The sequence below is a fragment of the Musca autumnalis genome, unplaced genomic scaffold, assembly GCF_047663935.1.
Source record: "Musca autumnalis isolate F117 unplaced genomic scaffold, ASM4766393v1 scaffold_3, whole genome shotgun sequence".
Classification (NCBI taxonomy): domain Eukaryota; kingdom Metazoa; phylum Arthropoda; class Insecta; order Diptera; family Muscidae; genus Musca; species Musca autumnalis.
The window spans coordinates 114156083-114182588 of NW_027411866.1; the positions used below are offsets into that span (position 1 = coordinate 114156083).

Genomic DNA, 26506 nt, shown 5'->3' on the forward strand with positions numbered 1-26506 from the left:
TCCGCGCCGACTGTAATTACTAAAACCCTTTTGATATTTTTTCTACTTATAATTTTAAATTTGCTTTGTTTGAATAAATATTCATAGAAAAAAATACAATTCTCACAGGCAAAGTCATTAAAAACTGTCTGTAACTTTCGCGAATTTGTTGCAAATGACACCATATTCTCTTGTCCGATAGGTACAATAAATATAAACATAAAAGTCACGAGTTTATAAAGAAAAAACAAAAATTGCAATAGTGTCAAAAATTCATAAAATGCTCCGAAATGGCGCGATTTGTGAACAAATTGGTCCAGAACGCTTTGGTAATGATTTTAAATTAGATTACAAAAAAATAAAAAATTTAATTAAAAGCAAATATGTTGTCATAACACCTAAAATTAAAAAATGCATTACTGAACTTCAATGCATTTGGTGCGGAAACTTTTTTCGCGATAGAGAAAAAATTACACCTTTTTTCATAATAGTTTTTCATGCTCTACACGGCTATGTGGTGGTATTTTTGATATTTGCAAAAAAGTGCAAAAAGTTATATCCCTAATGTACATACCTATAAGAAAGAAAAAAAAAAACAAAACAGAATTATTTGTAGAAAAACTACGAGCAAGATTATACGAGGGGCACTAGAAAACCTTCTGGCCTAGGCAACACGCAGTGTCGCCAGGCGTCATTTGACATTTTTTGTTGAAAGTTTGACAGTTTTTAGCCTAAGCGTACTCAGGACAGTTTGACATGCGACCATGTATGTGTTGGGTTGTTTTCAGTAGCTTGATTGAGACACCTCCAAAACATGGTTTTTGAACGTTTTTCCAACATCTTCTGGCTATGAAAACCGTTGACCACACCTTTGTTTTTGATGTGCTGCAATCAAATGAAGTCGTTGGATCCCCAGTCAGGGCTGTACGGCGCATCACCCATCAATTCCACGTTTTGTCCGATCAAATAGACGCTTGTTTGAATCGATATGCGGGAGCTCGCATTGTCATGATTCAGAATGAGTCGTCTTCTCTTGTTCGTTTTTCGAATTCCTCGGGAGACTTCAGGCAAACAAATTGTAGTGTAACACTCAGAATTAACCGTCCTACATTGCTCAAGCCGTATAGTCTCCACACGGTCAGTTTTGCCGAAGAAAGAGGCGACCATTTGCTTCGAAGGTCTTCTTCCATGAACAACTTTCATAGGATTTGGCTCGTTTTCTACACGCAGAAAAATATATGTTAGAAATATGTTTGGATCCAAACAAATATTTGTTTGGGACTGATTGCAAACAAACATATGTTTGGATCCAAACATAATTTGATTGGGTCCAAACAAATATAAGTTTCCAACATTTTGTAACATATCTCAATTTTATATGTTTGAATAGCAACATATTTTTTATGTTAGAACATAATTTTTATGAGTGGAGAGAGGATGTTAGTCAAAGAGAGTAACAACAGGGCTCTCGCAGCTGCGGAATGCTGATTTTTAATAAAGAGCTGTGTTTAAGGTGTAATAGGAGACGCAGAAGGTTTGTGGTGTGTATGCGTAAAACACGCGTGTTTCGTGCTTTGTTGTTGTTAAGCTAAGTAGCAAGCGAAGAGGAAAAGAAAAAAATGGTATTAATTGTGTTGGCCTTTTTTCATCAGTCTTCTAGGGAACATCGTTGAGTAAAGACGGTAAAGTGAGTGAATAAATCAGTATTTTTTTGTTTTGTCTTTTCTTAAAGAAATTGTGTTTTTAGTAAATTAAATGTCCAATACATTTTATAATTGAATCAAAAAGGTGATTGGAAATATTTTATTGGACAAGGAAAAAATCGCATTTAATATTGGTAATTGCATCAATAAATTTTTCATATACATACATACATATGTATATTTGAAATATGGATGTAGATATTTATTACATTATATAATCATTTGATTCCAGATGCCGATTTCCCGCTGATGATTTGAACTTTGAAGAAAATGTGTTTTATTTCACAACTAATGGGTACTTTACACGATATGTATTTTACATATGGGTTGTCACTTTGCGTATACATTTTGTATATAGAAAGTGACAACCCATATGTAAAATACATATCGTGTAAAGTACCCATAAGGAGAAGCGTTCAACGATGTTTCTATATAATTTTTTCTTTTTAAAAGTGTAACTTTTTATAAGTTATTTCATACAGTTTTTCTTTTATTAAAGTGTATTTCTTTGGAATTTTGTATGTACCTATGTGTCATTGTTGCTTTTGCTTTTTTTCTACACCCTTCAATAAAAACACCACCATTTATAAATGTGTATATAAGAAATATCAGAAAGCGCCCACCGGTGCATGTGTTTGTTTTTTGTGGCTTTTGGGTTTGTATTTGTTTGCACCCAAATATATAATTTGTTTGCACCCAAACATATAATTTGTTTGCACCCAAACATATATTTGTTTATAGGACTGCTTGCAAACAAATATATGTTTGCTGCAAAATATGTTTGGGACATATGTTATGTGTGTTTTTATACCCTCCACCATATGGAGGGTATAATTAAATTTGTCATTCCGTTTGTAACACATCGAAATATTCGTCGGAGACCCTATAAAGTATATATATTATTGATCAGCATAAAATTCTATGTCGATTTGACCATGTCCGTCAGTCCGTCCGTCCGTCTGTCTGTCTGTTGAAATCAAGATACAGCTCGCAATTTTAAAGATAGAGAGTCAAAATTTGGTTCAGAAGTTTTTATTACTTGCAGGATGGTTGGTATTGAAAATGGGATATATCGGTCCACGGTTTGATGTAGCCCCCATAGAACGGTACCTCCCGATTTTCGGGATGGCTGAAATGGCTGAAATTTGGTACGTAGTCTTCTTTAGGGGTATGAAACTTTCCCCCAGAATTTTGTCGGTATCGGTCCACACCTTCATATAGCCCCCATAGAACGGTACCTCCCGATTTTCGGTATTTTGAAGGTTTTAGATTCATTATCACACTGAAATGGCTGAAATTTGGTACGTAGTCTTCTTTAGGGGTATAAAACTTTCCCCTAGAATTTTGTCGGTATCGGTCCACATCTTCATATAGCCCCGATAGAACGGTTCCTCCCGATTTTCGGTATTTTGAAGGTTTTAGATTCATTATCACACTGAAATGGATGACATTTGGTACTTAGTCTACGTTGGTGGTATAAAACTTTCCCCCAGAATTTGTCGGTCCATGCCTTCATATAGCCCCCATAGAACGGTACCTCCCGATTCTCGGTATTTTGAACGTTGTGGCCTCAATATTCCACCGAAATGGCTGAAATTTGGTATTAAGACTTCGTGGGGGGTACTCAAACTTCCCCTTTAAATTTGTCGGTATAGGTCCACGCCTTCATATAGCCCCCATGGAAAGGTACCTCCCGATTTTTCGTATTTTGAAGGTTGTGTCTTCAATATTCCACCAAAATGGCTGAAATTTGGTATTTAGTCTTCAATGTGATATAAAACTGTTCGCCAGAAATATGTCTGTACAGGTCCACGCTTTCATATTGCCCCATTTCTGACTAAAATTCGTCGGTATAGGTCCACGTTTCGATATAGCCCCCATTCAACGGTACCTCCCGATTTTCGTATTACTGAAGATTGTGACGTCAATATCGAACCGAAATGGCTGAAATTCGTTATTTCGTCTTGCAAGAGTTATAAAATATTCCTGAAGAGTATTATCAGTATAGGTCCACGTCTTCCTATATCCCCATAGAAGCGTACTTCTTGATTTTCGGTATTTTTAAAGTTTTAGCCACATTCTCTTACCCATAGAATGGTGCCTTATATTGTTTTATCGAAATTGCTGAAATTTAGTATTAAGTCTTCTTTATACACGAAAGGAAACTAATTATTCCATTTTACTTCAATACAACTTGTGGTGGAGGGTATAACAAGTTCGGCCCGGCCGAACTTAACGCCGTTCTTACTTGTTTTTTATTACGTATGTGCTTCTAAAATACTGAGGTGTTATTAGTGGAAAATTTGAAACCCGAATATATGTGACACTCACCGTACCTACGAGAAATTACTCGCAAATGTATGTTCAAAAACTCGATAATTTTAGTCGATACCCTGTAGGGACTGTAGCCGTTTTAAAGCCCACATAAAGCTAGCTTCTTTAAAAACATAAGTGGCTTTTTATCGATTATTTTCCCTTATGCCAACTGACTAATTTTACAAAGCGATGAGCGCCTAAGTAGTCAGTATAGTCCAACGCCATATAACTTTTCGACTGATTATAAACTAACTTTTTTTTGTCTATTTGTAGTCAGTTTAAAACATAATGTGAAATTTTTTTTTTGTTTTTGTGTGTTTTTATCTTTGACTTTTCATATTCTCTCTCTTCCTCTCTTTGTCTCTCCATCTTTTTTGTTAGAGAGAAGAAGAGGCAAATTTATATATTTCCTTTATGTTCTTTTTTATTCCAGAATAATATGAGTAATATGTACGAATACATATGTTCAGTCCATCAACACTGTATTCTATAATTATTCTATACTATTAAGAAAAAGCAAGTGTGAATTATTTATACATTTGTGCCTTATTTTTTCGACAAACTCAAATACTTTGCAGAAGGTACATGTTTTTGTTTTCAGAGTGATTGATCTCTAGATAACTTTTCAACCAATATAAAGTTAGTCGAAAAGTAGTGCAGACATGGACAATTGTCGAAATTGTTTGTGTTCAAAGTGGTTGATCTCCAGATAACTTTTCAACCACTTTATAGTCAACCTACAAATAATCGATATATTATCAAACATTTTATCAACTGGTTGATAAAAGTCCGACAGGGTAACGAATATTGTCATCCCAATTTTAAGTACTCGGTTGGAAAAAACTCGATATCGAATCACATAATCACTTATTCTCTACGATAACAGCAACTAATAGCATTAATGTACTTTATAACTTTATTTATTTAATCAATCAAATCAAATGAAAGCCAATGACAAATAAACACATCCATCCATTACCTTCTCCTAACCAATAAAACAAACTCCATCAGTTTTATATTTGCCTTCGCCGCAATTAGTTATGACTGGTCGCATTCTGAAGTCTTGTCATTATAACTACTTACGTTTTTTGGGTTTAACATGTCATTCGGATAGCGCTTACATTGCCATCGGTTTACAAATTTTCAATTGTTTTATAATAATTTTCCTTATAAATGAAGTGCGTCTATATATCATTAATTTGGATAAAATGGGAGGAGTCATTAAGGCTACGTGGGTTTACTTGTATATCACCTATCATTTTGCACACATTATCGATTGTTTGTGGGCCATTCTAAAGAAGGAAGAAGTGAAGGCGGTCCAGCAATTGCTTCAAGCTATTGAGGATACATTTCAATTACGTTTATTCAAACGGCTGACTTCTAGAAAAGAGAAAAGAAAATATTTTTGGATTGCAAATTTCTTTGTACTCGATATTTGTTGGTTCGTAGGTAGCATCCAAATACCTATCTGTATTCACAGACAAACTTGGGAAGATATTTTATTTGACATACGTTATCTCTATTCGTTGGAAGCAGTGATGAACATTCTCACACAACTGACAGTGCTTGTTATCGAATTAGAGGAGATATTACGAGATTTAAGCGAATGTCTGGATGCCCATAATAAACCTTGGAAAGGCCACAACTGTAGCAGTATTGAACCATCAAGAAATCAAACAGAAAATAACAATAAAGATGCGGGAAGAGTGATATTCGAAAATAACCACTTTCGTCCTTTTCAAATGAAACGCATATTGGCCATGAAACATATCTACTCTCAAGTACACACCATTTCACGTATTTCAGCCTCATTATATGGTCCTGGTGTCTTATTGGCCAATATTTTATTTGTTTCGAATCTATCCCTATATTGTTATATATTTATAACATCTATGACGCATGGTGCCTTTAAGGGAATTGAGGTTGTGATAAATCTCTATTTCATATTACCACCCATTGTTAAATGTCTATTCTTATGCCGATTGTGTGGTAATTTTAAAAAGAAGGTAAGTGTTTACTTTTTGTATATCATATGGGGGTCCACCGGGTACAGATTAATGAATGAATCCCAGTTGTTAAACAATCATTTGCAACGAAAAAAGGGACCGTGGACAAGGGCGGGTTTCATTCACATCAATGGGTTTTAGCGCCGGTGAAAATGTGTGCAATATTAAATCAGGAATTTATAGTCATATACGTATGCAAGACTATTGTCTCCTCTCTGTTAGACAGCGCCATATCAATCCGACTTTATGGACTGAATAGATATTTACCATTCGAAAATTCGGGAGAAGCCTCAAGAGAAGCAACTCAACATTATTTTTTTCGATTTTGATGTCATGAATTTGGTATTGCCATCGTGGTTCCGCCCATTGAGAAGTTACCGCCAGTCGTGCAGGCAAAAACAAAAAAAACGTTCACTAACTTTTTTTCCCAGAAAACTACAAATCATCTTTTAGAAGATCTTATTTATCTGAAAAGGTACATCTTGAGCTACCTGATGTGCCCTATCTGAGTCATCCCTCCAGGAATAACAATCTTGGCGCAATGTAGGGGGCTGGTGGCGACCAAACATTATTTAAGATCGCGGTGTGGCATTTCAAGGTTTGTTGTTAAAATAACAACGGAGCCTCGTTGAAACCTGGGCGACTCAATGTAGCATTGACTTAGTTGTCAAGTCCTCGGAATACCGAAAATCGGAAGGTACCGTTATATAAGGTATGTTGAAATTTTTTGTTGTGAAATTTCGTGTCTGCAGGGAACTTCAAATATCAAATTACGGATATTCCAAAAATGTAGCTAAAATACTCAAAATATCGAAAATCGGGAAATACCGTTATATGGGGGATATACCTAAACATGAATTTGTATTGACAATTTTAGTGGAGGAGTTTGTGACTGCAGTGAAACTCAAATATCAAACAAGTGAGCCAAGGCTATAGTCGGGTCGGGGCCGACTATGTGATACCCTACACCACTACCCCTGTTCATAAGCTTTTGACTAATAAAATTCAAAATATTAAAATTGGGATAGCTTAGCGCCTTTGCTCTGAATGTCTTCATTAACACAGGTCAATTTTTTTGAAACGCATTTGAGTGCATCGACAGTACAACCCAAATAAAAAATGGAAAAGTGGGATGTATGCCAACCATCAACAGGATTCTTCCTCTGTTAGACCCCCATCAACCCCCAAACTTTCGTGAGGATCCGATCAAAATTTCGTAGTGTGATTGCACAAAAATGGAAAAAGGGATGCATTACCGACTATTGCGATATCTCTGTTGTTTGACCACCTATGACAACCTATTTCACATCGTTGTAAAGGTGATATTTTCTAATTTCCTTGCTTTCGATATACCTCATGCAGAAGGGAGATATTAACTTTGAAATAAAACGTTGGTCTTTTTCCAAATATTTTTTTTCACATTTCGACCCCTGAGTAATATCCGCCCATTATCAAAAATCTAAGGGTTTTTCCTCTGTGGGACCCCCAATAACACCCAAAATTTCGTGACGATCCAATTAAAATTGCGACCTGTAGCGTGATTTCCAAAAAAGTAGAAAAATGGGATGTATTACCGACTATTGCGATATCTCCGTTATTTGGATACCTACGCCAACCTGCTTTACATCATTGTAATGATGGGATTTTTTACTTTCATTGTTAGACTTCGCTTTTGGAAGGTCCCCAACCAAAGCTGTGATATTCGTCATTATTATTAAAATCGCAAAAATGAAAAGTTGTGTTCTATTAGCGGCTATTGCGATATCTTCGTTGTTTGACCACCTTCGACAACCTACGTTGCAAAGGTGATTTTTTCTACTTTCATTAGCAGGTTTTGATTTTGATATACCCCTTTTAGAAGCGGAGATATTCGCTTTGAAATAAAACGTTGACTTTTTCTTTAAATAAGTTTTTTTTCCCATTCCGACCCCTTAATATTATCCGTCCATCACCAAAATCAATAGGCTACTTCATCTGTGTGACCCCCATTAACCCCCAAAATCTCGTGACGATCCGATCAAAATTGCGACCTGTAGCGTGATCACAAAAAATGAAAAAATGGGATGTATTGCCGACTATTGTGATATCTCCGTTATGCGGCCACCTACGCCAACCTACTTTGCATAACAGTAAAGATGGGATTTTCTACTTTCATAGTCGGACTTTGTTTTTGGAAGATCCCCAACCGAAGCTGTGATATTCGTCATTATAATTAAAATCGCAAAAATGAAAAGTTGGGTTCTATTAGCGGCTATTGAGATATATACGTTGTTTGATCACCTACGAGAACCTACTTTACATCATTAGAAAGGCGATATTTTCTACTTTCATGGCCAGGTTCTGCTTTTGGTATACCCCATATTGAAGCTGAGATATTCGCTTAGGAAAAAAACGTTGTCTTTTTCTCCAAATAAGTTTTTGCCCATTACGACCCCTAAATATTATCCGACCATCACCAAAATCAATAGGCTTCTTCATCTGTGTGACCCCCATTAACTCTCAAAATTTCGTGACGATCCGATCAAAATTGCGACCTGTAGCGTGATTTCCAAAAAAGTGGAAAAATGGGATGTATTACCGACTATTGCAAAATCTCCGTTATTTGGTCACCTACCCCGACCTAGTTTACATCATTGTAAAGATGGGATCTTCTACTTTCATAGCCAGGCTTTGCTTTTGGAAAGTCCCCAACCAAAGCTGTGATAATCGTCATTATAATTAAAATCGCAAAAATGAAAAGTTGGGTTCTATTAGCGGCTATTAAGATATATTCGTTGTTTGATCACCTACGAGAACCTACTTTACAGCATTAGAAAGGTGATATTTTCTACTTTTTTTGTCAGGTTTTGCTTTTGGTATACCCCGTATAGAAGCTGAGATATTCGCTTTGGAAAAAAACGTTGTCTTTTTATCCACATAAGTTTTTTGCCCATTCCGACCCCTAAATATTATCCGACCATCACCAAAATCAATAGGCTTCTTCCCCTCCGGGACCCCCATCAACATCCAAAATTTCGTGACGATCCGATCAAAATTGCTACCTGTAGCGTGATTACAAGGTTTAGATGGACAGACGGACAGACGGACGGACGGACGGACACACATAGCCAGATCGACTCAGCTCGTCGAGACATTCATTTTGATATATATAAGTATGGGTCTACGACCATTATTTCGATGCGTTACAAACTTTTTGGCCAAAACCAACTTATAATACCCTCCCCACATAGTGGTGTAGGGTATAATTACGGGTAGCTCAAAATACAAAAAATCGGGAGGCACCGTTATATAAGGGCTATACCGAAACATGGACCTATGTCGACAATTTTTGGTGGAGAAGTTTCATGACTGTATGGAACCTCAAGTATCAAATTACGGATATTCAGTAAAAAAAAAATGTAGCAAAACCTTTAAAATACCGAAAATCGGGATGCACCGTGGTGACCCCTAATAACCTCAAATGCCAAATTGCAGCTAGTTCGGTTAAAAATTGTAGCTAAAATCTTAAAATACCGAAAATCGGGAGATGTCGTTATATGGGGCTATACCTAAACATGAATCTATGTTGACAGGTAGTCAGTTCAGTCAAAAAATATTGCTAAAATACCGAAAATCGGGAGGTATCGTAATATGGGGGCTATAGCAAAAGATGGACCTATGTTTACAATTTTTGCTGCAGAAGTTTTGTGACCAATGGGAACCATGGACCAATGTTAATACTTTTTGGTGGAAAAGTTTTGTAACCAATAGAAAACCTCAAATGGCAAATTACAGGTAGTTCAGTCAAAAAATGTTGCTAAAATCCGCGAAATAGCTAAAATCGGGAGGTACCGTTAAATGGGGCTTTACTAAAACATGGACTTATTTAGGCAATTTTCGGTGGGGAAGTTTCGTCACTTCAGGGAACCTTTAATGTAAAATGTCATGTAATTCAGTCAATAAATGTAGCTGAAATCCACAAAATACCGAAAATCTGAAGGTACTTTTATATACCAAAACATGGAAATATGTATACAATTTTTGGTGCAGAAGTTTTATGGCGACTGGGAACCTCAAATGTCAAGTTCGTAGTTCGGTCATAAAATGTTGCTAAAATCCTCCATATTCCTAAACTGGGAATATACCGTCATATGGGGGCTAACTAAAACATGAACATATTTTGGCAATTTTGGTGGAGAAGTCTTGTTACTGCAGGGAACCTGAAATGTCAAATTACAGGAAGCTTCAAGGAAAAATATCGGAAGAAACGGTGAAGCCTATTTTCAGAAGGAAGCAGGAAAACGTGAGAATGAAATCCGAAAAATTTACCGAAGTGTAAAACACCAGACTGAAGGGTATCGTGCAGTCACATTCTCCTGCAAAGATGATGGAGGGTATCTGATAAGACTCTTGATCAGAAATAACTATCCAGCTGCCGATCATCAGCACGGATTCCGTAAGCATCACATCATTACAACAGCGCTGCGCGTCTTCTCCACACATATTAGCCAGGGATTCAACCAGAACAAGCCGTGCCATAGGACAGTATTGGTGGCTCTCGAGTTATCAAAAGTCTTTGATGCCGTCATGTTCTTCGCCCTGATTGCGGACATCGAGCAGGCTACCATCCTGTCAAGTTTGAAACGTTAGATAATCAAATATATGTATATATGTGTGGACGCCAGTAGTACGTGACATTCAGGGACACGAAGTCGATATCTCCGGAACTGTTTGACCTATCCTGTATTCCACTCCCTCCAGACGGCATTGAGTTCGTAACGTATGCAGATGATTGTACCATCTTGGTGTCTTTTACCTTCCTCAAGGTAATTTGTGAAAGTTTGAACTCCTATTTGATCGATCTCACTACCTTTTTCCAAGCAAGGAATTTGAAAATATCCGCAACTAAGTCTAGGGCCACTCTGTTCACTTCATGGACTGGGAGATGAGCACAGAGGTTAATGTCCTGGTCTTTGGCAACAGAATTCTAATCACTAACTAACCCAAGATTATAAAGATAGAATTTGACAGGCGAAAGTTCCTCCCGTACGGCAGCACAATAGCCTGGCCTTGTTCCGGTGTTACTCTGAGAGTCTCCCCCAATCACCGTATAGTTGATAGGACTGGCAAGTCAGGAGGGATATTCATGATCTGGAGAGTGATGTTCAACTATATAAGGTAGAACCCCTAGATTAACAAGCCTATCAAGCAGGTTTGTATAACATTCCAACTGCTGCAGTCACTGATGTCATAAACAACTAACGTGTAAATTGCGGTCTTCCAAGTACATCCCCCATCTATCGCAGCTGAAAAATGTTTGTTTTTTCGCCTAATCTGGCACTGCCTCTATCCCAGATCTAGGAATGTGTTTGCTTCGATTGATTGTAACCAAAAAGCTATTGGAGTTAAAACCTAGACTGATGGAAGCGTCAATTTGCATTAAGATCTGCATTTAATTTTACTCTGACAGACGTCAGTTTCTACCAGCGGTGCCAAGTTGGTGGTTTTCCCGCTACTTGTGGTGATTTTTGACGTACAAAAACCACTGTTTGAGCAGGAATGTCAACTGTTTTAAGGTAAAAATCGCTACAGGCCTATGGTGCGTATGTGGCTGTAGCGATTTTTACCTCGGAACAGTAGGCATCCCTGGTTTCTACATTTAAGAAACAGCTGATTGCTGGTAAAACAGTTTTGTTGTTGTTTTCCCTGCAAATTTTTGATTTCCTTGTTCTCAGAGCATGAATGCGCTCTCTCTTACATGAATATGGATTCTCTTCTGCAGTATTGCCATTCAGTATAAATTCATTTTAATTTTGTGAATTAGGAAAGTGCACGAATTAATTTGAATTAAGGCAGCTCATGCAAATTAACGCTGCCGTCTGTCTAGGGTATTAGTTAAGTAGGTTTGGCATGTTGGTAGGCCAAAACTACGATCGAGATGGTGCAGCCGTTTAAAATCCTATAGGGTAAGGATTGATGGCATCTGCCCAGCATGCTGTACAGGCCCGCACGACCCCCTGCAATGGAAGCATCGACATTCCTAGATCTAGAGATAGATCTTTTTCCCAAGCTTTGGTATAGCCCCCATATAACGGTACCCCGATTTTGGGTATTTTGAGGATTTTAGCTACATTTGACTAAACTACACGTAATTTGACACTAGAGGCTCTTAGAGGTCACTCATAACAATCCTTCAACAAAAATTGTCAACATAGATTTATGATTAGGTATAGCCCCCATATAACGGCACCTCCCGATTGTTTCAAATATATCTGTTCAATATTCGTGCATTTTTATGTAACCCATTACAAAGTAATGTAAATAAAAATAACTACTTAAATTACTCCTTATTAAGTTCTGAGTACGGTGGCACAGAGCTAGTGTGTCCGAATACAAATCAGAGTGTTGTGTCTTCAACGCTCACCGCCGACAGGGTACTTGTTGTTAAAAAAAAAACAAAACAATGAACACTTGGTGGTGCACATGTACACATTGAAACAACCCTTAATGTTCGTGTGCGTGGCCTAGTATGTAGTGTGTTCGGCTACAAAGCAGGAGTTCGTGTGTTCAAATCCAGTAAGAGGCGAAATAAAATAAAAATATGAAGTGCGTTTAAATTGAAAACAAATTCCACCTAAACTGTTCTAAAACTAAACAAAATATTTTTTTAATCATACAGCTTATTTTTCAACTTCAATTGGTCATAGAATAACTAGTGCGACATGCCCTTGCTAAAATATTGGGTTAGTAGGGGGATTTGTAAGTAGTAACGGCTGCCAAATATCCCTTACAAAACACATTATTGTAGAATTTTTTTTTGCTGGGTATGTGGGGAGGTTGTTATAAGCTGGTTTTGGGCAAAAAGTTTGTAACTCATCGAAATAATGGTCGTAGACCCATACTTATATATACCAAAATGAATGTCTCGGCTGACTAGATCTGGCTATGTGTGTCCGTCCTTCCCTCAGTCCGTCCGTATGTACATCTAAACCTTGTAATCACGCTACAGGTCGCAATTTTGATCAGATCGTCACCAAATTTGTTGGGTTTTGATGGGCGTCCCAGATGTGAAGAAGACTATTGATTTTGGTGATGGTCGGATAACATTAAGGGGTTGAAATGGCCAAAAATGGAGAAATGAAATGGAGAAAAAGTCAACGTTTTAAAAAGCGGGTATCTCAGCTTCTATAAGGGATATACCAAAAGCAACGATGTAAGGTAGGTTGTCGTAGGTGGTTCAACAACGAAGATATCACAATAGTCGCAAATAAAACCCAACTTTTAATTTTTGCTATTTTAAATATAATGACGAATATCACAGCTTCCAAAAGCAATGAAAAGTAGAAAATCCCATCTTTAAAATGATGCAAAGTAGGTTGGCGTAGGTGGCCAAATAACGGAGATATCGCAATAGTCGGTAATACATCCTGTTTTTACATTTAGCAATTTTGATCGGATCGGTAACGAAATTTTGAGGGTTTATGGGGGTCCCATATAGGAAGAAGTCTATTGATTTTGGTGTTTGTCGGATAATATTCAGGGGTCAGAATGGGCTAAAACTTATGTGAAGAACATTCAACGTTTTATTCATATGCGAATATCTCCGCTTCTATCAGATTTATTCCAAAAGGAAAGTCCGTAAATGGAAGAAGATAAGATTTCCTTTCCATTGTTGCAAAGTAGGTTGGAGCACGTTTTCAAACAACGGAGATATCTCAAAGGTGGGTAATGCATCCCATTTTTCCATTTTTGTAATCACGCAACAGGTCGCGATTTTGATAGGATCGTCATGAAATTTTGGTCGTTAATAGGGCTCCCAGAGAGGAAGAAATTAAAAAAGAAAGAAATTAAAAAAAATAGAAAAAATGTTTTCGAAACCCACTACCAAATAGGACTAACATTTTTGTAATTAATCGCAGTTTAATGCAAAAAAAAGTACAATCATTGATAAAAATTGATTTTTAATATTAAATCGCAAATTTTTGTTTTATTTTTCATAAAATTTGGATTTTATTAGATCTCTTAACATTTTTAATATAGTTCTTCAATATTCGTAGATTTTTTTAATATTCATTGATTTTTTCAAATATTTTTTTCAATATTCTTGTATTTTTTAAAAATTATTTTTTTTATAATAGTGGATATTTTAAAAATATGTTTTCCAATAATCGTAGACTTAAAAAATATATTGCCAATAATCGTAGTTTTAAAAAATATATTTTTTTCCAAAAACCGTAGATTGTTTAAAATATTTTTAGATTGTTTAAAATATTTAAAAAATATTTTTTTAATAATCGTGGAGTTTTTAAAATAACATTATTCCAATAATCATAGATTTAAAAAAATATATTTTTTTTTCAATAATCTTGTATTTTTTAAAAATATTTTTTCAATAATCGTAGATTTTTTAAAAAATATTTGTTCAATAATCGTTGATATTTTAAAAAATATTTTTAAATAATCGAGGATTGTTTAAAAAATATTTTTTCAATAATCGTGGATTTTTTAAAAAATATTTTTTTAATAATCGTGGATTTTTCAAAAAATGTCTCATTTTAATAGTAGTGGATTTAAAATTATTATTTCAATAGTTGTGGATATTAATTGTTTTCAATGTCGTGAATTTTTCAACAAATATTTTTTCAATAATCGTGTATTTTTTAAAAATATTTTTCATTTTCTTCAATAATAGATTTTTTTTATTAATTTTCTCGTTTAGAGTTAAGCTTGATGATCGAAAATTTTTTGCAAGTGAGAAAGGAAAAAAAAACATTTGCATTTGAAAAACCAAAAGTTCTAGGACAAAGAAGTCATCCCACAGTCGATACGTCTGAAAAGCTACTCAACTAATAGCGAAACCAGGTTACGTAATTTGTTTCTTAACTCTAAACGAGAAAATTAATAAAAATCATTAAAAATTATCTTCGCTTTACAGGCAAAATTTCAATAGATTTTTTTAATTTTTTTTCAAAATCGTAGATTTTTTATACCCTCAGCCTTAAGGCTAAAGAGGGTATTTACACTTTGATACGACCAAAAATGTGCCTCATCAAAATAATGGTTTTAGACCCCAAGTATGTTTGTACGATATCCGTTTCAGACAATTTTGAGTAAATCTAGCAATGTCCGTCCGTCTGTCTGTCTGTCTGTCTGTCTATCTGTCGGTCTGTCTAGCTGGCTGGTGCGCACGATAACTCTCGAACGGATCAATCGATTCGGTTCAAATTTTGGGGTATCGAAATATTTTGTCCAGATTCGATTTAAGTTCGAAGATGGGCCATATAGGTCCACTCCTTCAGGTACCTCCACCACAAATGTTCAAAAATTGTCGCAAAACTTGTGCGCACGATAACTCTTGTAGGGAATCACCGATTTGATCCATACTTTGCACATCGTGTAATTTCTACCAAACTTAGATGAGGTTCCAATATGGACTCAATCGGTCCACTCCTTCGGGTTTCTCACACACAAAATTTCGAAAAAGTTCAGTTTAGGACCTGGTCTCGAATCGCTTTGATTTTTGTTTACGCAAGTTGTATTCGCTGTCCTCTATACGACGCTGTAAGTTTCATTAGGGGCAAGTCCATACTTCCTGAGAAAAATAGCCTTAAAGTTACAAAAAACCCTATGACACCGTGTGTAGTAGTTGGAGCGCAAGATAACTCTCGAACGGATCTGCCGATTTGGTCCAAAATTTGGCTTTCGTAATATTTTGTTCAAACTAAGTTCAAAGATGGATTATATCGGCCCCCCTCCTTCCGGTACCTCCCCCACAAAAGTTCGAAAATGTTCGGAAAATTTGTGCGTACGATAACTCTTGAAGGAAGTAACCGATTTGGTCCATACGTTGCACATTATGAAATTTCTACCAGACTTAGATGAGGTTCCAATATGGACTCAATCGGTAAACTCCTTCGAGTACCTCCCACACAAAATTTGGGAAAAGTTCAGTTCGAATCGCCTTGGTTTTTGTTGTAACATATTGTATTCACTGTCCCCTATACGAAGGTACAAGTTTCCTCAGGGGCAAATCCATACTTCCTGAAAAAATAACCTGAAAGTTGAAAAACAAACCATATGACACCATGTTTATGGGTGGAAGCGCAAAATAATTCTCGAAAGGAAATGCCGATTCCGGCCAAAATTTGGCCTTCGTAATATTGTTTCCAAACTTAGTTTAAGTTCGTAGATAAGCCATATCGGTCCACTCCTTCAGGTACCTACCCCACAAAAGTTTAAAAATATTCGGAAAAATTGTTCGCACGATAACTCTTGATGGGAGTGACCGATTTGGTCCATACTTTACACATTCTCATAATATCTACCAGATATAGATCAGGTTCGAATATGGACAATATTTGTCCACTCCATCCCGTACCTCCCACATAAAATTTTGGATAAGTTCACTTTAAGACCTGCTATTGAATCACTTTGATTTTTGTTGAAGCAACTTACATTCGCTGCCTCAATTACGATGGTAAAAGTTGTTTTAGGGGCAAGTCCATACTTCTTGAGAAAACAGCCCGAAGGTAAAAACCCCCTATGGCACCTCCATGGTCTATGTCGGTCCATTCCTTTAGATACCTTTTCCGCAACATTTTTGAACTTTAATCCTAATCAACATTTTTGTCGGTTCATACGACCAAAATTTTGAAACCCCCTAAATACATAAGTTTTTTGAGAAAAAAGTGTTTCAATTTGCACAGGCTGAGGGTATATCTCTGTCGGCAAAGCCGATTGATACTTTTTTACTTGTTTAATTTTTTTTTTCAGTAATCTTAGATTTTTTATACCCTCATCATTTATGCTAACGAGGGTATATACAATTTTACACGGACAAAATGTGTTAGGACGAAATCCGTTTAAGGCAATTTTGAGTCGATCTAGGAATGTCCGTCCGTCTGTCTGGCTGGCTGGTGCCAACGGATTCACGGAATAGGTCCAAGTTTTGGCTTTCGTAATATTTAGCCTAAACTTAGTTTAAGTTCGAAGTTGAGTTATATCGATCCACTCCTTTCGGTACCTCCCCCACAAAAGTTCGAAAATAATCGAAAAATTTGTGCACGATAACTCTTGAAGGCAGTAACCGATTTGGAAAAGTTCAGTTTAGGAGCTGCTCTCGGATGGCTTTGATTTTTGTAACAACTTGTATTCACTGTCCCCTATACGACGGTACAAGTTTCATCAGTGGCAAATCCATACTTCCTGAGAAAATATCCTGAAAGTTACAAAAAACCCCTACGACACCGTGTGTAGTGTTTGGAGCGCAATATAACTATCGAACGGATATGTTCGCACGATAACTCTTGAAGGAGTGACAGATTTGATCCAGATATGGAGCAGGCTCCAATATGTACTCTATTTGTCGACTCCTTCGGGTACCTATCACACAAAATTACGGACAAATTCACTTTAAGACCTACTCTCGAATTACTTTGATGTTTGTTGAAGCAACTTGCATTCGCTACCTCAATTACGACCTTAAAATGTTTTTCAGGGCCAAGTCTCTACTTATTGAGGAAACAGCCCGAAAGGTGTAAAAAACCCTATAGCACCATATGTAGTGGATGGAGAGCACGATAACTCTCGATCTGATCAAGCGATTTGGTCCAAAATTTGGCCTTCATCATATTTTCTCAAAACTGACCGCCTGGAAGTGGAAAAAATCATTTTCTGTTCATGTAAACACCTTCGAAATCTATGCAACCGACAAGCCCTACGAAATAACACGTAAACATACACTTTTCCATGTAAATTTCCACTCCAGACGGCATTGAGATTATCATGTATGTGGATGTTTATACTTAAAATACTTCCGGATGTCATTTGTGAAAGACCGAACCGAACACCACATGCACGACAGAAGTGAGAACAACGTTGAATGTCGTGGTCGACGCACAGTGGTTCAGGAATCGATTTTCTGGCCAAAACCCCAATTTTTGTCGTCACCGGTTGTTAATTTCTATATGGTATTCGATAATAATGATATTGAAACTAAGGAAACCAAAAAAATTGAAAAAAATTAATTTAAAAAAAAATTATTTTTTTTAATGTTTTTTTTATTTATTTATTTTTTTTGATGGATAAGTTTACGAATTTGCATCCGATTTCGCCGAAACGTTGCACATCGTAAAATTTCTTCCAAAATTACATCATGTTCCAAGAAGGTCTATATTGGAAAACCTCTTCAGGTACTTTCCTCACAAAAGTTCTAAAAGCTGCTTGAGGATCGTATGCAAATTATTGACGAAAGTACTTATTTTGGTCCTGTTTACAACCAATATAATGTTGTTTGTAAACAGGTCCATACTACCTGAAATAATGCTCCAAAAGCTCTAAAAAATCAACGGAGACTAACTAAAGTTCCTGATGGGCACGAAAAATATTGAAAGGAGTCATTCCCATTGGTCCAACATTTGCATATTTCTTTCACACTTAAATCATGTTCGAATATGGACTCTATCGGTCTACACAAGATTTAAAAAAATTACTTTTTAACGTATTGTTTTAAGAGCTCTTAAATGCCTCGGGACCTTTTTTAAAGCCTCAAGTTATTGTTTTTTTTAAAGATTTTTTAAGATCTCTTTAAGGTCTTAAATCGTGGATTTTTTTTAAGACATCCTTAAGGACCACTCAAGGGCCTCAAAATTAATAGTCGTAAAAATTATTTTCGGCGCTTCTTTAAGGCCTCAACACGTGGATTTTTTAAAGATTGTTTTCTGGATATCTTTAAAGTCTCAACGCGTGATTTTTTTAAATTTTGTATGGACGTCTGTAAGGCCTAAACACGTGTATTTTAAGATTTTTTCAGGACATCTTTAAGGTTTCAACACCTGAATTTGTTAAAGATTTTTTAAGGCCTCAGGATTTTTTAACTATTTTCTCAGAACCTCTTTAAGGCCTCAAAAAGTGAATCTTTAAAGATTTTCCAGGACATCTTTAAGGCCACAACAAGTGGATTTTTTTAAAGACTTTTCCAGAACGTTTTTAAACCTCAACACGTTATTTTTTCAGGACGTCTTTAAGGGTTCACCACGGGGATTTTTTAACGATTTTTCAGGGCCTCTTTAAAGCCTCTCAACATGTGGATTTTTTAAATATTTTTTTCAGGACCTCTTTAAGTTCTCAAATCGTGAATTTTTTAAAGATTTTTTTCTGGACAATTTTCAGGCCTCAACACGTGAATTTTTAAAAGATTTTTTCAGGACCACTTGAAGGCCTCAACACGTGAATTTTTAAAATATTTTTTTCAGGACCACTTTAAGGCCTCAACATGTGAATTTTTTAGAGATTTTTTTCTGGACAATTTTAAGGCCTCAACACGTGGATTTTTTAAAGATTTTTCCAGGACGTCTTTAAGGCCTCAACACGTGAATTTTTTCAAGAGTTCAAGGGTTTACCACGGGGATTTTTTAACGATTGTTCAGGGCCTCTTTAAAGCCTCTCAACACGTGGATTTTGTAAGATTTTTTTCAGGACCTCTTTAAGCTCTCAAATCGTGAATTTTTTAAAGATCTTTTCTGGACGTGTTTAAGGCCTCAACACGTGAATTTTTAAAAGTTTTTTTCAGGATCACTTTAAGGCCTCAACACGTGGATTTTTTAAAGATTTTTCCAGAACGTCTTTAAGGCCTCAACACGTGATTTTTTTCAAGATTTTTTCAGGACGTCTTTAAGGCCTCAACACGTGGACTTTTACAGATTTTTTGACTCTTTTAGGCCTCTGAAAGTATTTCTTTAACGATTTTTTGCAGAACCTCTTTAAGGCCTCAAAACGTGGATTTTGTAAAGATTTTTTTCTGGGCGTCTTTAAGCCCTCAACACTTGAATTTTTTAAAATTTTTTCAGGACGTCTTTAAGGCCTCAACACGTTGATTTTAAAGACTTTTCCATGACCTCTTTATAGTCTCTACACGTGGATTTTTAAATATTTTTTCAGGACCACTTTAAGGTCTCAACGAACATATTACTTCATAATTTTTATCGGGTGTAAGTAAGTTCTGAGATAATTACCTTAAAGCTGTAAAATCCCTATTGTTACCAAGTACAGCTCATAAATGGAGTCACCGGCTTAGCCAAAGGGCGGGCCCAGGGAATAGTCCCCATATTCTGCCACGAACGTCAGATGACTCTGTTGCCATTGTTTTTATAAATTTTAAAATACCGCCCGATAATATCGATGGAAAAAACTATCAATCGATAGTGACAGTAAAAATTAAGTATAGATATTACTATCATTGTTTGCCAGCGGCCAGAAAACTTTTTTAATTGTTTTTTTTTTATTAATGTGTGTCCTTTCTCTCCAATGAATTAAAAACAAAATCGATAATATAAATTAAATAATTAATAATATTCCCCTATTGAATAATTACATTATTCGCAAAAGCTGCACACAATTTCCTATTTAGTACACACACAAATTTCAACTTCGGCCACGCACAGCGCCGAATATGAATAGAAGAAATATTTCCAAAGAAATTTATCGATGGTATTTACGTTTAACGGGTCTGACAAGTTCTTCGCCAAATAGTCAACTAGAGCGGATTCTAATTGCTTACACAGCTATTCTATTGTTAATTGGTCTTTGGATTTCATACACCTTCACACTTTCGCAAATATTGAATAATGAATGGATTACCACCAGCATTGCAATTCTACTTTGGCAATTCTTAGAAAGTGGATATGAAACCTTTCACGTGCTGATGTGTTTATGTTCCATAGCTCAACGTCAATCTGAGAGGAATATTTCAGACGAATTTCAAACAATTTGGAATACTTTGCGCGCTTTGCTATTATACCACAATCGTGAGGGGAAGGGTTTGCTGGCCTTAAATAATTTCATATATAATATTTATTGGATACTTGAAGGATTGTGGTTAACTTGCGAACTATGTTTGGAATACATCAGCGTCGTCGAAATTGATTTTGAATATATTTTTTATTATTTGCTGCCGAGATTAACAGTGACAAATGTTTATCTCCAGGCGGTATTGTACTGCTGGCAAATTGTGGAAACATTACACGATCTAAACAAATGCGTAGATTTGTATATCGAAGTAAAAGATGATTCTCCTAAAGATATTCGCCTCATTGTTACAAATCAAACTGATGTGCCCCGATATGGCATCAATTGTTCAACGCCATGTACTCTGAATTTCCAAACACACCAATGGCAATGCCTTTTGACCATAAAATGGACTTATCAAAAAGTAGTTCTCATTGCGAGTTGTGGTTCCCGTTTATATGGTTCTCGACTATTTCTCATACATATTTTGTGTATTATTGAATTCACCGTAGTGTGTTACATTATTATCGTCTCTACTATGGATGTGGGTTTTGACTGGAAGTTTATAACAGAATTGGCATTTAGTTTAATGCCAAATGTTCTCAAATTTATATATCTCTGTAGAGTTTGCGATAAGTTTTCGCAAATGGTAAGTTATGATTTTTTAATACATAATTAAGATGTTTAAGGACGTTTTTATGCCTCAACTCGTGGATTTTTAATGAATTTTTCTCGGCCTAATGTCTCGTGGATTCTTAAATATTTTTTTAATACCTAGTGGATTTTTAAAGAATTTTTAAAGACCTCGTGGTTTTTTTAAAAAAATTTTCAAGACCTCGTGGATTTTATAAATAATTTTTTAAGACCTAGTGGATTTTTAAAGAATTTTTGAAGACCTCGTGGATTTTTAAGAACTTTTAAAGACCTCGTGGATTTTTTAAAGAAGTTTTCAAGACCTCGTGGACTTTTCAATAAATTTTTTAAGACCTCGTGGTTTTTTAAGAAGATTTCAAGACCTTGTGTTTTTTTAAAGAATTTTTGAAGACCTCGTGGATTTTTAAAGAATTTTTCAAGACCCCCTGGTTTTTTTAAAGATTTTATTAAGAAGTTTTCAAGACCTTGTGTTTTTTTAAAAAATTTTTAAGACCACTTTGTTTTTTAAAGAATTTTTCAAGACCTCGTGGTTTTTTAAAGATTTTATTAAGATGTTTTCAAGACCTCGTGGTTTTTTTAAAGAGCTTTTCAAGACCTCGTGTTTTTTAAAGATTGTTTTAAGAATTTTTCAAGACCTCGTGGTTTTTTAAAGAATTTTAAAGATTTCTGAAGAATTTTTCAAGACCTCGTGGATTTTTAAAGAACTTTTGAAGACCTCGTGGATTTTTTAAAGAATTTTTAAAGACCTCGTGGATTTTTTAAAGAATTTTTAAAGGCCTCGTGGATTTTTAAAGAATTTTTAAAGACCTCGTTGATTTTTAAAGAACTTTTAAAGACCTCGTGGATATTTTAAAGAATTTTTAAAGACCTCGTGTATTTTTTAAAAAGCTTTTCAAGACCTCGTGTTTTTTTAAAGATTTTTTAAGAATTTTTCAAGACCTCGTGGATTTTTTAAAGAAATTTTCAAGATTTTTTAATAAATTTTTCAAGACCTCGTGGATCTTTTAAAGAAATTTTCAAGATTTTTTAATAATTTTTTCAATATCTCGTGGATTTTTTAAAGAAATTTTTCAAGACCTCGTGTTTTTTTTAAAGAATTTTAAAGATTTTTGAAGAATTTTTCAAGACCTCGTGGTTTTTTAAAGAATTTTTAAGATTTTTGAAGGATTTTTCAAGACCTCGTGGTTTTTTAAAGAATTTTAAAGATTTTTGAAGGATTTCTCAAGACCTCGTGGGTTTTTAAAGAATTTTAAAGATCTTTGAAGAATTTTTCAAGACCTCGTGGTTTTTTAAAAAATTTTAAAGATTTTTGAAGGATTTTTCAAGACCTCGTGCTTTTAAATAGTTTTTCAAAACCTCGTGGATTTATAAAAGATATTTATAAAGATATATTCAACACCTCGAGTTTTTTAAAAAAATTCAAGACCTCGAGTTTTTTAAAAAAAATTTAAGACCTCGTGGTTTTTTAAAGAATTTTAAAGATTTTTGGAAGAATTTTTCAAAACCTCGTGGATTTTTAAAGAACTTTCAAAGACCTCGTGGATTTTTTAAAGATTTTTTCAAGACATCGTGACAAAAACGCCAACGACATCGTGGATGTTTTACGAATTTTTCAAGACCTCGTGTTTTTTAATGATTTTTTCAAGACATTTTCAAGGCCTCAACTACACCATTTTCACATGTAATTCGAAGAATTTCAGTTGTAATTTGATTATTTCATTTGAAATTCGAAACATTTCACTTGTAATTTGAGAATTCCAATTGAATTTCGAATTATTTCATTTGTAATTTGAGAATTTCAATTGAAATTCGAATTATTTCATTTGTAATTTGAGAATTCCAATTGAAATTCGAATTATTTCATTTGTAATTCGAATTTGTCTATTTGTATTTCGAATTATTCCATTTGTAATTTGAATTTTTTCATATGAAATTCGTATTATTACATTTGAAATTCGAATTATTACATTTGTAATTTGAATTTTTCCATTTGAAATTCGAATTATTACATTTGAAAATCGAATTATTTCATTTGTAATAAAAACAAAAATACTCTCATTTCTTCTTTATACTAAGGTGGGTGGTTTTAATGTGTGGTTAATCATATTTTTTTCATTAAAAGTGGATGATTTTGTTTTGGTTTTTGTACATATTCATAGACATTTCGTATAATAAGGTTGGAACCCGAGCTGTTAACATACTTCCATCTTCAAAAGGGCCCAACATTCATTTAATTGGAGCTGTTGGGAGTTGCGGAGTAATAAAAATGGATACCAGACGTGGCCCTTTTCGCTCAGCTGATGCCAAGGACTGGATGCAAACAGTATTTGCCAAATGGCGGGAACTTGGCAACAACATGTCAGATTTGGTCGTTGTTTGCGACAATGCCCCTTGCCACAGCAGGTTATCCGAGGTTTTCGAAGAGTCACCAGCAATTTTGCTGAAATTAGGACCTTATTCCCCACAATTGAATCCTATTGAGAATATTTGGTCCAAAATTAAAAGCGATGTGAAGCGCAACATCCAAACTCCGAATGTGACGCCTCCAAATGTAGGAGAACAACGGTTACAATATTTGGAGGAATTAGTAAAGAGTGTTATACAAAAGGTAACACTTGCGGATTGCAACCGAGCAATTATTCATTCAACTACATTTTTTGAACAGGTTTTATCTCTGGAAGATTTACCTGTGGGATCGTAGTTATTTTATTTGCAAACCTATTTCATTTTTCCTTCTTGTTATTTTATCTTTTGCTATTTGTTAATTGTTACTTTATGTTGTTATTAATTATTTGCAATTAACTTCATAATATTATTAATTTTTTGTAATTATATATTTCAAATATGTAATTTATACATATCTACATATATTCCAATTTATATCATAATAAAATATATGAACGATTTCTCCACATCATTGTGGCGACGTTTTAAGTGTACGCTTCCAACACCCACTCAACCATCTGGGATGATCCACAACCTTAAAAAAAACTTAAAAATGGATCACCGTTGCCACCCACCTTAATTTAAAAATATTTCGGATGCTTCGATTTTCAAATGTAATAATTCGAATTTCAAATGAAAAACTTCAAATTACAAATGTAATAATTCGAATTTCAAATGTAATAATTCGAATTACAAATGGAAAATTTCGAATTACAAATGAAATAATTCGAATTTCAAATGAAATAATTCGAATTTCAATTGCAATTCTCAAATTACAAATGAAATAATTCCAATTTCAATTGGAATTCTCAAATTACAAATGAAATAATTCGAAATTCAATTGGAATTCTCAAATTACAAGTGAAATGTTTCGAATTTCAAATGAAATAATCAAATTACAACTGAAATTCTTCGAATTACAACTGAAATTATTCGAATTACATGTGAAAATGGTGTAGTGGATATAAATTTTTCAAACCCTCCTGGATTTTTTAAAAACCTCGAAGTTTTTTAAACAATTTTTCAAAACCTCGTGGTTTTTTAAAGATTTTTTTTTAAACATATGATTTTTTAGACATATGATTTTTTAAACATATGATTTTTTTAGACATATGATATCCAAAAACTTCAAAAACTGAAGGCATTACAATTCATGAAGGAAACCCCCCTTCGATTGTATATGTGTATGTATTGAGAAAATGATTCCTAGACAAGACACTAGGGTGACTTGATAAAGAAAAAGACTTCAATAAATACTTCATAATTACAAAATTGTAAAAATGTTTGTATAAATAGAAGTTATCAAAATCAGCCTTTGTCTTCTAGCCATTAGCATTCAAATACGCCTGATGAGCCTGGCTTAAACCACCAGGCGAAACGATCGTAGCGTAATGGTTGAGTGTGTGGTATTTCGCTAGAATTCATTTTTCAATACAAAAACTACTTAGGCCATGTTAGCTCGATTAATCCAATTAATTAATTAAAAACTTCATAAATAATGGCCTTCGTCCTAAAAAGACAATAATAAATAAAAAGATTTTTTAAACGTATTTTTAAAGACCTTGTGTTTTTTAAGATGTTTTCAAGAAGTTTTTTTAAAGAATGTTTTAACGAATTTTCGTGTTTTTTTAAAGAATGTTTTAAAGATTTTTGTAACGAATTTTTCAAGACCTCGTGGATTTTTTAAAGATTTTTTCAAGACATCGTGGATTTTTTGAAGAATTTTTCAAGACCTCGTGTTTTTAAAGATTTTTTCGAGACCTCGTGGATTTTTTGAAGAAATTTTCAAGACCTCATGTTTTTTTAAAGATTTTTTCAAGACATTTTCAAGGCCTTAACTAGTGGATTTTTAAAGAATTTTTCAAGAAATCTTTCAGGTATTAAGGATTTTGAAGGCTAAGCACGTGAAATTTTAAAAAAAAATTTCAGGACCTCTTTAAAGCCTAAACTTCTGTATTTTTAAAGATTTTTTCAAGACATCTTTAACTCAACACGTGAACTTTTAAATAAATTTTAGAATCTCTTTAATTATTTTTGTCATTTTTCTAAGCCTACATTGAGGTTTTAATAACGTGGATTTTTAAAGAATTTTCTAAGGCCAATTTAAGGCCTCAACAAATAATTAGTGATTTGGTTTTTAGTCTCTCTCTCTCTCTTTAACCGTATGTAGGTTCTACTTATTCAATTCTTAAATTGCCTTAACTAGTTCTGTTATTTTTTCTCCTTATAGACTTCGTCCATTCTATCGAAGCTTACATCATCGCCAGTGAAGTCACCATTGCTAGACGATTTCATTTTACAAATTAGACAAAATCCCATCAAATTTACGGCCTACGATTTCTACGAACTCAACAGTGAAACCCTGACCAAAGTGAGTACAGAAATTTCCAAAACAAAATAATGAGTGCCTTCCTAATCTTTTTCTCATTTCCTTTTTAGGTTTCTGTTATCGTTTTTGATTTAATGTTATTTTTGTTACAAATATTTACTCTTACCAATATTGCTTAGGTAGAGCTTGACAACAGACGTCATTTGAAATTGGTGCAACAGAATGCGGAGAAAGTTGGTTGCTGGTTATGCGATTTCTATTGTTAGACTCGACAATAAAACATTAATACTATTATATTTTATAACTTGGTC

General features: G+C 34.6%; 2 protein-coding genes across 7 annotated transcripts in view; one reads left to right on the forward strand and one right to left on the reverse strand.

Annotated features, from left to right (window-relative positions):
* The window catches only part of LOC141397526 (uncharacterized), a 381453-nt gene that overhangs the window by 189519 nt on the left and 165428 nt on the right, over positions 1 to 26506 (reverse strand). The gene's annotated exons all lie outside the window — the stretch shown is intronic.
* On the forward strand, positions 5305 to 26439 carry LOC141397533 (uncharacterized). Its single transcript, XM_073973963.1, has 3 exons — positions 5305 to 6004; positions 26097 to 26237; positions 26306 to 26439. Exons 1-3 carry the CDS (start codon positions 5537 to 5539, stop codon positions 26372 to 26374), a joined length of 678 nt encoding a protein of 225 aa, XP_073830064.1. The 5' UTR covers positions 5305 to 5536; the 3' UTR covers positions 26375 to 26439.

What these genes read in the sequence shown, in the direction of transcription:
- LOC141397533 (XM_073973963.1), top strand. Translation starts at nt 5,537, where the DNA reads ATGAACATTCTCACACAACTGACAGTGCTTGTTATCGAATTAGAGGAG. An exon ending in GTGGTAATTTTAAAAAGAAG is followed by an intron (nt 6,005 to 26,096) that starts GTAAGTGTTTAC and finishes TTCTCCTTATAG; the next exon opens with ACTTCGTCCATTCTATCGAA. An exon ending in ACAGTGAAACCCTGACCAAA is followed by an intron (nt 26,238 to 26,305) that starts GTGAGTACAGAA and finishes TTTCCTTTTTAG; the next exon opens with GTTTCTGTTATCGTTTTTGA.